Source organism: Lactuca virosa, chromosome 4, assembly GCF_052849685.1.
Source record: "Lactuca virosa cultivar CGN04683 chromosome 4, Lactuca_virosa_CGN04683_v6, whole genome shotgun sequence".
Lineage (NCBI taxonomy): Eukaryota > Viridiplantae > Streptophyta > Magnoliopsida > Asterales > Asteraceae > Lactuca > Lactuca virosa.
This window is the reverse complement of record NC_136429.1, coordinates 289397127-289408268: the sequence shown is the minus strand read 5'-3', so window position 1 is coordinate 289408268 and position 11142 is coordinate 289397127. Positions and strand designations below refer to the sequence as shown.

Below are 11142 nucleotides of genomic sequence, written 5' to 3'. Positions count from 1 at the left end.
ATTTTAATTTATTTTTTTCGCATGTTTTTTTTTAATTTTTTCTCATAATTTTCACTTATTTCAAGTTTCAAATTAAAATAAACTTTATGTCCACTCATTCGTATCTAACATTTTGTTTTAATCAACTAGTATATTATACGAGTCTAACAACTAATATAAATAAAAATATAATTTGATACCCTCCTAAATTATTTTCTAAAATAAAAATTGATATAAACAAAAAGATAACTTTTTATTGAAAAACTGCTAACAGTTGACCCTTTGTCTCTATTCAAGTTCGAGAATCTAATGAGATAGAAGTGGACAGGAAAGTCAAGCTCCAAACCGAACCTCAACAGGTTAAAAAATATGAAAAACGAATCCGTAAAACTTCTACAAGACGTTCGGAAGGTTGACCCGGTCTTCCCAATCGGGTCCTTTTATCAAAGTATTTCATCTACTGAAAGATTCCATGGTAGTGGTAGTAGTTGAAAGGCAGCCTCACTTTACTTTTACACACTTTGACGTACCCATTGCCGTCGTCGTAATAAATTGGGACCATTGAACTCCTCTCATTGACTCCTTCTCCTTATAAACCATTCAAAACATTCGATATCCTAAGTGGGTTTCTGTCTTATGATTGTCGTTGAGCTTCTTCAGTGAATCAATGGCGAGCTCCAGCTCACTAACCATGGTTTTTGCACCGGTTTTCTCCTCCATCTTACAGTAACTCCGAAGAACTTACCAGCAACTTGATCGACTGTGCTCTCTACTTGTCTGTGAGTTACAGTGTTTAATGCATTTGGGGTTTTGGTTACTTTGGATAGTTTGGACTGAATTTCATCTGGATCTTTGTGTTTCTTTAATCTTAACTTGTTGTGTTTTAATTCAGGATCAATCAGGGATAACCTTTTTTGAAAGATGGAGAGTATTGCTCTTGAACTTGTGGAATATCGATCTCTAAGTACATGGAAAGTAAGCATTCGATTCTCTACATCCCTTATGAGCTCAAATATACACCCTGCAAATAATATTGAATACTTTACATTCGAATTTAGTGAAAGATAGAGTTGATAGCATCATAGTGTAATTTCTTTCTAGTAGAACATTGTATCTTTAAAAATCTAACCATTTTATAACAAAGTCTACCTAAATACAAACCAATTAATGCTATTGTAACTCGTAAACTCGGTAGTGTTTTCAAAGTATAGTGTCTTGATAAGAAAATTTAAATGTATAATGTTGTAGTTGGATATATTGTATAAAGTACAATGTTTTAATAAAGAAAAAAGAATATAGGATGTTGTAATCTTGTAATAGAAAGAAATGAAAATGAAATATCATAATAAACAAATATATAAAAGTATATTACTTTTTCCTCGTATTTAGCCCTTTAGTATAAAAGTTGAACATGTCAACTTCAAGAATAATACACCATGTGTTTCTTAGTGACAAAACCTAAATGGACACCTTATATATGAAAAAAAAAATAAATGGATTCTAACTGGTTTGTTTATCTTGAAATAATTCAAATCAATAATTGAGTAATTGACAATGAGCTGATATTTCCTTTTGGGATAGTGGCTATGGAGCCCATGAAACTTTTAATGACTCTCATTTAGTCATCCATCGATGCAATTTTGTCATTTATACAATTATAGCAACATATGAAAATAATCTAAAATGACAATCCTGACTTTTTTACTTAGCTCAAAAAATAAAAAAATATAGACTTTTGTGTTGCGAGAGTTGTACTACACAGTTCCTTTCCTTACACACGATATCAAATTTTAGTATTCAAGATTATCTCCTACACATTTTCTGGTATAATATTCCAATTATTTTTTTTTTCTAATTCATGTAGATTTTTGAAAATACGCTTCTATTTATTAGATTGTTACAAATTTGTCTTGATTTTTTTTACAATAACTTCATAAATTATATTATTAAACAGTTATAACTAAATTTATTGTTCATATATAATTAACTTGATTAATTATTATATTATTTAAACAAACATATTATTAATTAAAGAAAAGTTACATTTGTAACATAAAGATTAAATTTAATAGATACGATCTTTTAATATCAATTTAATCTATAACATAATATTACAACTAACAAAAATATTACATTTAAAAATATATCTACACAATTAAATTAACTTCAAACATATAAATTCAAATTTAAAGGACCAAATCCTACACATGAAAGTTTAAAACCAAACACAACATAAATGAATAGTATAACATCAAATTTGGTGTTATAATATTCCTTTACAAAGATATTTATATGTAAATATAAACAGGTGCATCGTTCTGCATGCTTGGAAGTTAAAAAAATTATGGACAAAATCGCTGAGATATTTACAGCGCTTGAGTCAGCTCGACCACGATGCAAGTCAGGATTACAACTTTTGTGTTCATTACATCATTACATGCAAAAATGCAAGTTACTTCTTCGACACTGTTCCGAATCCAGTAAACTTTACTTGGTAAATATCTCCCAAATTATATTTCTTGATTTCATAATTGTATTTGCGGAAATAGACAAGGGTTTGATTGTTAACAACCAAAGTATGGGATTCTCAAATCCAAAGTGGATTTTGCTCCTTCTAGGCTACAACTAGGTCCCACCTAACATATCACTTTGTATCTAATTTACATTACATATGTTTATGCTGCTTTAGTGACAGTGCGGCCTTACTGACCTTACTGGAAAAATAACTTTTGTAGAAATATATGACACTTTTTATAGGCAATAAGTGGAGAGGGAATAATTTTGAGGTGTGAAAGGATCCAGAATTGTTTAGAGTCATATTTGAGTCTACTTCAAAACATGGTGGAGCCCACATTGGCTGCTCAGGTTAGTTTTTCTCGATGTCATCATTTAACGACCATTTTTTTTCATATTATTTTCTGTTGCTAAAAAACAACCTTTTGTGACAGTTTGTCGCTAAAGGGTAGAAATTGATTTCTTTCACTAACGCTCATTTTTCTTGTAATACTTTTGTTTTAATTTCTTAAATTCCAAATTGGTTGTTATTTCAGATGTCCCAAATTGTCGATTATATCAAAAGCGTCACATTTACTTTGGATTCCTATGAAGATGAAGCTGGGAAAGTTTTACTATCTTTACTCCATCGAGACATAGCAGCATCAAAATCCGATAATCTTGAAGAAATCAAAGCTTTCAAATTTGCAGCTTTTAGGCTACAAATCACATCCCCATTAGCTCTCATGATTGAAAAACGATCCATAAGAAAGCTACTAACAAAATCCGATTCCGACCCTGCAAAAAGAAAAATCTTGAACTATTTGTTGTATCTCGCAAGAAAATACGGAAAATTAATCAAACCAGAAGAATCGCAAACACAAAGTGACACTAATAAAAAAACCGAAGATCCACAAAATGATGACATGGATGTTTTTGATTCACATCAACCACCTGTGAATTTTAAAAATCGTAAATTAAGTACACTTTCTTCTTCAAGCTCAGTGCCCAGTTTCAACAGTTCTTTAGGGGAATTAAAGCTTCAAGTTGATCATGTGTCATTTCGATCTTCGGATACAAATAGTGTGGATTATGTTTCGGATTTTGAGATTCAAGAAAAATCTGAGAGATTTGATTGTGTTCAGAGTAATGATAATGGGACAAATTTGTTTATCCTTGTGAAGCTTTCTGTACTTCCATGGCAATCGAGGAGAAAAGCAGTGGAAGATGTGAAAGACCAGTTGAAAAATGACCAAAATGGGTCTCACGGGTTCATGTCTACAAGTTATATAAAACCCGTTTTTAAGTTTTTGAAAGAAGCTCATAGATTAAATGATTCGGGAGCTAAAAGAAATGGAGCTGAGTTGCTTTTGATGTTCTTGAAAGAATGCAGGTAATGCTTCTCGTTTTGAATGCAACCCTTTTTCTCCCCTCCCAAAATATTGTGAAAAAAAAAATATAAGGGTAAAATGGTCATTTACTAATTGGTCACTTTACCTTACAGCGATACGAGAGAAAAAGAAAAAGAAACAACCCTTTGATCCTTTAATATGCATAGTATCTAATTCTAGTGCTATGTTCCTTTTGTTCTTTAACTTTTGGTTGCTAAAATTATGGTTTTACCCTTTTACTATTTTTTGTAAACTTCTTCTAATTGTATTTTTTGTGACATTTAACAGAAATGACATGCCACCTTTACCAAAAGATGCAATCTACGACTTGTTTACATTTCTTGATTCAGATTCAGAAATAACCGAAGAGGCCTTACAAATATTAGAAATCCTCTCTTCCCAAGATCATTACAATTCTGAAATTGTGGCATCTAGGATTCTAACATTTCTTCAAGAACTCATAAAAACCCCAAAGAAAAGCAAACACCACAATGTTGCATTAAGAGTGCTTTCCAATCTTTCAAATCACAACGATTTAGGAAACCACCTTATATACCTAGGATTCATTCAAGACCTAGTGCCCTTTTTGGATGAGATTTTGTTGTCTGGCCTTTGCATCAAAATCTTCCGGAGCCTTTGTGCTATCGATGAAGCAGCTGCTGATTTTCTTGAAAATGAAAGATGTATCGAGTCGATTGGGGAGCTTCTTGAAGTTGGAAAGGAAGAAGAACAAGAACATGCACTTGATATTTTGATCTCATTGTATTACCAAAGGGAAGAGTTGCATGAAATTTTGATGCAAATTGATGGGATTATTTCATCGTTGGCACACATTTCGAAAAATGGGAGTTGTCAGGGGAAGTTGATTGCGGTTGAGTTATTGCGGTTATTGAATAATGTTCCGGATGATAATTCATTAGGATGTAGTTTTAGTGATACCTCTCAAAGCACAAATGGTAACTTGAAGCAAGGTATAGATTCATCACAACCCACAAGTGGTGACCTAAAACCGAAGAAGTCGTGTTCTAAGTTGGGGTTGTTTGGAAAGCTAAAAGCAAAATTTAGAAAGTCAGTTAGGTAGATGTCACACCCCGAAACCGTGATGGCGGAATCGTTCCGGGGTGGAGGACGTCATGCGTAGTATCACAACAATTGTATTATACCAACCATAGTAAACACAACTAGACATTGATTACATATGTGAAAAAGGTTTACATTGTTTAATACATAGATTTGTTTATATCAAAAGTAAAATAGAAAGACGTGACTCTTATGCTCCGACTTCTCCAAACTCCTGGATGTACCTGGCTACTAATTTCCTGAGAATACAAGCAGTTTTGAAAGAATATCAGCATAAAGCTGGTGAGTTCATAAGCATTTAGTTTTGGTGGAAAAATGTTCTTTGATTCATACATGACATGTATAATTCAAGGAGTCATGGAATGAATATCCGTTGGTAGAGTAGTGAACCATCAGTTTTAGAAAAGCCGGTGTTATCACGGTAAAATCCTATATTTTCCCTAAAAACAAGTTACCCATCCTAGAGGTAGAGATGCAAGTTTAGAGATCCCTGATTTCTTATCAGTATATATAAATGTAGTTTTATTAATTAAAATAAAACTAACGAAGAATAGAGTCTGTAAACCAAAATTAGTTTATACTTAGTTGTGAGTCGTATAACCATACTTGATATGACTAGAGACCTTTCCAACGTTCTTCAGGCGGCCCAAGGGGTGTGCAGCCGTACACCCATGATGGAAGGTGTTCTTGGGGTGTTTCAAGGTCCATACTTGCAATCCATGAAGTGTTCTTGGTCCAAACTTAGTTGTAGTACAAGCCTAGGGTCTTAGAAGTGGGTTTATGGTCCTAGAATGAGTGTGTGGTCGCACACTTGGGTGTGCTGCCACGCAAGTGTGTGTGCGGTCGTACACAGGTGTGTGCGATCGTACACAAGTGTGTGCGGTCGTACACTCCACACAAAAATGTCAAAAATGCCATTTCCATGGTACAACAAGGCTAGGGGCATGTCTATCTCGAATATGGAAGTCAAACTCTCTCTTTGGAGGGTCTTTTAGGAGTGTGCGGCCACCATATGAGGGTGTGCGGCCGCATTCCTTCAAGTAGATGAAGAACATGACGGGACTTGATGATTAAAGGCTTAGATCAAGTGGTTCTTCAAGCAAAATAAGTTAAGGGATGGATTACTCACGTTTTTGCAGCCTTGGAAGGTTTGTGGTTGAAGAAGCTTGAGAGAAATGGTGTTGTGTGCTGCCAAGGTTTTAAAGGAATGAAAGGAAAGGGGTCTATCCTTTATGTAGGGTGGGTGTCCTATCAAGAAGGGAGTGTGCTGCCAGGAGATGTGTGTGCGGCCGCACACCCATGTGTACGGCCGTACACTCCCTTTAAAGGTGTGTATGGCCTTGTTTTGACAGTATACGACTTGCTGACTCATTCCTAGACTCAACCTTGGCCACTCTCAAGCTTATACTCACTTAAACGAACCCTCAAACAGGGCAAGAAGTCAAATAAAACAAGTTTAGTATAGATTAACCGAATAGATGAACCAGGTAGAATTTTCGGATTGTCACATCATCCCCCCGTTAGAGGGAATTTCGTCCCGAAATTTAAGAATAAGAATATAACTCATGGTCTTGGAATTGATGGAGGTACTTAGGGTTCATGGGACTCTCGTGCTCCCAAGTGAATCCAAGTTCCTATTTGACGTTCCAGTGGACCTTTGCTATCGGGATGTGACGTTATTTCGTTCGCTTGACTTCTCGATCTGTGAGCTCAGTGGACTCAAGTCTAACTCGAGGTTGTCGAGGGGAATTCGTAGGTGTCTCATCGGACGGACACTCATTTTGTTTCGACGCGAGGAAGACGAGACGGGCTTTGCTGAGTTCTTGGGGTAACTGGAGTTTGCACGCTACGGGACCCTTCCTAGCAAGGATCTCGGTCGGTCCAACGTATCCTGATTTTAGCTTTTAACGCCTTCCGAAGCGTATCGGGCTTTTCCAGGGTGTGACCTGCAAACGGACACGTCCACCAATCTGGAACTTCAAGGGTTTTTGACTCTCATCGGCGTAGCCCTTTCGTTCGATCTTTCCAGTCGTTTCTCGGATGATTTCAGAACTCGTGCAAGTGTTGTTGGGGAATTGAGTCTTAACTAATTGCGTGTCGCCCATATCAGCCTAGCACATAGGGGATCTGTACTTACGACTATAGAGGGCTTCGACCGGTGCAACCTTGATACTGGGGAGGTCACCGTCGTTGCAAGAAAGTTCAATTAAGGGTAAATGAGTGTCCCACGACGTATTTCCAATCGTCCGGATAGCCCTCTTACTCTGTCCATTTCTTTGTGGGTGATACTCCTCATATGAATACTTTCGGGTTTTCGAAGAGTGATGAATTTTTCTAAGTTCACATCCAATTTATTGTTACGAGTGGCGGGAGTTTTGCGATCGAACGATTTAAGACAAAGGGTTTGGTGCATACAAGTCATGTATAACTACCACTGCCCCTAGCGTATTCACTTAAGCTATCATGATTTGCTTATTAGGGCTTTAAACCTTATGAGGATTACGTGATTCAATCTGGACGAGAAAGTAATCGCAATTATGAACAATTATTGGGGTTTTCGAAAACGTACCGAAACAAAGCAGGGCCCTTCGATGCTTCCTCCTTCACTAAGGTCAGACTCCTCCGGTTTCCTCATTGTTCTTTTCTGTTGGGCAGTCTATTGTGAAGTGTCCCATTTCACCACATGTACCACACACTTGAACTATGCTAGCGTCGGTAGTGGAAGTGATGTGTTGAGTCGGGGTTTTTGCGAAGCGAGCTTTCTGACCATCCTTAGCCCCTGGACAATTTCTTTTGAAATATCCGGGTTCGCCACAATTGTAGCAAACCTGACCCACCTTTTCCCCAGAAATCAAAGCGTTTGACGGTGCTAGTGCTCTGCAGTAACAAGCGGTGTGTCCTTGCCTGTTGCAGTTCTTACATTTCGATTCACAACATTTTCCTACGTGGTGGAAGTTGCATTCCTCGCAATTTGGAAGTTTTCCAGCATATCGTTGCACTGGTGTTGGCACCGGTCTGGTGGATGTTGTGGTTGTAGGAGTTATCACGGGTTGTTGTCTCTTGGCAAGTTTCTGAGACAACTTGCGCTCCCTCTTGTTCCAGAATTTTCGTTTGGCGCTCTTAGGTTTGGGAGTTGGAGTGTCCTCCTGGATAAGCCCTTGTTGGTTTCCTGATGTGTTGCTATAGTTCGAGATGTGGAAATTGTTCCCATTCCCACTTGGGTTGTTAGCGTTAAGAACAGCTAGGGCGGCTGCTACGGCTGCTGTGACAGTAGCTTGGAATGTAGTTGAGTCCATCTGAAGGACTGGTGTCTTATTGGTGGGTTGGGTACGTTCCTTCGGAGGCATGATTCTGCTACATGTCAAAAAAAGAAGCTTGTTAGCAACAATGGTTGCCTCTGGATGTATCCTAAATGTTCATCTATGCATTGGGATTTTCCGCATTCCTATCTGACTCTCATTGATTCGACCCACATCCCCATGATATGGTCTTAGCAAGAATAGAAAACGCTCTGAACACAGTAGAATTCACATACAATAAATTTACGAACTCCTGGTTGCTCAGCTCATTGAGCTGGCTGGAATACTCTCACACTTTCGTCGGCTCTAGATGATATGAAGGGTTAGCTATAAGGGTAGCTCTGGAGATCAAGTCGATACGGGATTCAACCTGACACTCGAAAGAAATCCCTGGAATGTCCTTGGGGAAGACATTCAGGAAAGTTGCAAACTTCGGAGATGCTCTCGAGGTCTTTAACTCTTTGTGTCTCATCAACCACCTGAGCGAGGAATGCATGGCATCTCCTTCGCAGATACTTCTGGGCTTTGGCGCAGAAAATGACACGAAGGTTCGAACAAATTCTATCACTATAACCAGTGAGGACCTCGTCAGAGGGAAAGATTGAGACGAATCGCTTTCTTGAAGCAAAGGATATCAGCACGATTTGGGGCTTAACTATCCCGTGCCGATTAGGATATCAAAGCTTTTATGGAAATTGATCTGAAATCGATGGGTAAAAGGAATGATCGTCTTAAGGTAAGAGTACTTCCTATGCCACATGCTTTTTAAGAAGAAACGGTGGTGTGACTTTGATAAAGTTGCTTAATTTGCATGCTACCGATCCAAGGTATACTTTTGACAATGATAATCTTTAACTGAAATATGATTGTAGTCACTATTGTTGGCATTGATATTACACAGAGTTCGGAAAATTTGACCTAGGAGTAGGTCTACAACATACCAACAGAGGAACAATTTGACAACATAAAGAACTAGTGAATCAATACTTGCAAGACAGGAATGTCTACAGAGAAAAGAGTTACTTAGAGCATAGGTATGAAAGCTATTCTTTAAACCAAAGGAAGGATGAGTAGAATATCTCCTACTGGCGGCGGACACTCCTCGGACAGATCCTTAAGTTAGCCAACTGGCGCTCCATGTTAAGCAGGCGACTCTCGTATACTGATTGGCGTGCTCGGAGCTCTATGACTTCAGCTCGAGTTGCAGCTAGCTCCAGCTGCTGGACTTCATAGTCTCTCAAAATCCTCCTATGAGCAACCTCCAGACTGTGAATACGGTTTGTCTTGGCATCCAAGTCTGCCTCGAGTTCCACAGTTCGGTGAATGGCCGCCACGTTCATTTCGACATTGCGGGCCACTCGGCGGACTATGATTGGAAGGGCTCTATCTGCGGAGCCTCCTCCGTCCACATTGTAGAAGCGGCGATCCCCATTATACGGGCGGGGTTTGTAACGCCCGTAGATCCGCGCTAGTCAATTTAGAGACAATGAGTATCAAAAAAATGAGTTTTGATGGAAGATTATTTAAAAGGATTAATCTTAACCATTTTATAGTATATGTTACAAGGGTTCCGTACATATAAAGAACGCCGAAATCTAAGTTATAACGAAGAAGTTATGGACCGTCGAAGTTTTACGGCAAAACCGGCACGACACGGCGCGACGTAAATAGTGAATTTACAATACAAGACTTTTTGGCCTAAGTGATCTAAACAAAAGTCGTAGTATACGTTAAACCGAGAGTGTGCATAAAACGAACGCCCAAATCTGACTTCGTATGAGGAAGTTATAATTTTTCTAAGATTTGGCATAACAGTGCACAGCCCAAAACTCAAATTTTCGATCGAGCGGTTTTTGGCCTATGCGACCTAAATTAGAATTGAATATCTCATTAATAGGAACTTAACGGTAAAAATACAGACGAAAACGGAATCCGTATGTAGAAGTTATGAATTTTACGCGGACATTTAACAGTATAATCTCCTCGTACTGTTAAATTTAAGATCGGTCGAGAATTAGCCGACGGAGTCGAAATAATAGTTGTAGATCTTATTTTTAGAAGTCGGCAGGGTGCTGCTGCAAAAGGGGTGACGTGGCACAATATTGGCCATTACTTTCTCCCCAAGGCTTGCCACCAGATGGTGACATGTGGCACTAATTTAAGCCATATTTCACCCTATAAATACAACACCTTCCATCCTCATTTCTTCACACCTCCACCCTCCTCTCTCTACTCTCTCTCTCTCTAAACCTCCCAAAACTCCCCTAGCGCTAGAAGAAAGCCCCGGAGCGCTCGACGGCTCCGAGACGAAGCGCTTTCGGCTCGGAAGTTCTGCCCCTACAGAGCCCGGCTTCTAGCCAAACCTCCTCGTAGGTAAGATACGCCTACCCTATTTTAAATATATATTTTATTTAAATATAGTATTGTTATTAGGAACTTATAATTATTTGGGCTATTATTATGAGTTATATAAGTGTCGTTATAATATCTTTTTAACCACTCGCGGTACGGGGAACCTGGTTTAATGGGCCGCATAGGGTTGTTGGATTTCAGAAGTGCTATATGCCAAAATGGTCCTGCCCTCCGGTGTTTTATGTCTTGCCCCTGTCTGTACATAGTGGGTGAAGAGTATTGTTTAACGCTTATATAATTGTAATAATAGCTAGACTATTAATTAGTCTCGGTGAATATTAGACTAAACTCTAGTGGTAATGATACTAGGTTTCGTTGAAAGAAAATAAATTAATAGAAGCGAAGCGCTGTCTGAGTTTGGAATCACCACCTTAACAAGTGAGTGCATAGTTACTTTCATCTTACACATAGATATGAAGTATTTTATATAAATTACGTGCTATGTGTGCATATTATTTGAAGACTTGCTTTCTATGCTGGATGAACGA

The 11142-nt window shown here is 38.2% G+C and overlaps 1 protein-coding gene across 2 annotated transcripts; it reads left to right on the top strand.

Annotated features, from left to right (window-relative positions):
- Positions 1-441: 441 nt before the first annotated feature.
- Positions 442-11013, top strand: LOC145108377 (U-box domain-containing protein 5-like). Of its 2 annotated transcripts, XM_079045395.1 has the most exons (6): positions 442-758; positions 872-954; positions 2288-2473; positions 2737-2844; positions 3030-3865; positions 4152-11012. In XM_079045395.1, the coding sequence occupies exons 2-6, from the start codon at positions 901-903 to the stop codon at positions 4942-4944; spliced, it is 1977 nt and encodes a 658-aa protein (XP_078901521.1). In that variant the 5' UTR covers positions 442-758; positions 872-900; the 3' UTR covers positions 4945-11012. The 2 variants fall into 2 exon arrangements, with proteins under 2 accessions (XP_078901521.1, XP_078901522.1); XM_079045396.1 differs by lacking the exon at positions 2288-2473 and having other exon boundaries at positions 4152-11013.
- The last annotated feature ends 129 nt before the right edge of the window (positions 11014-11142 follow it).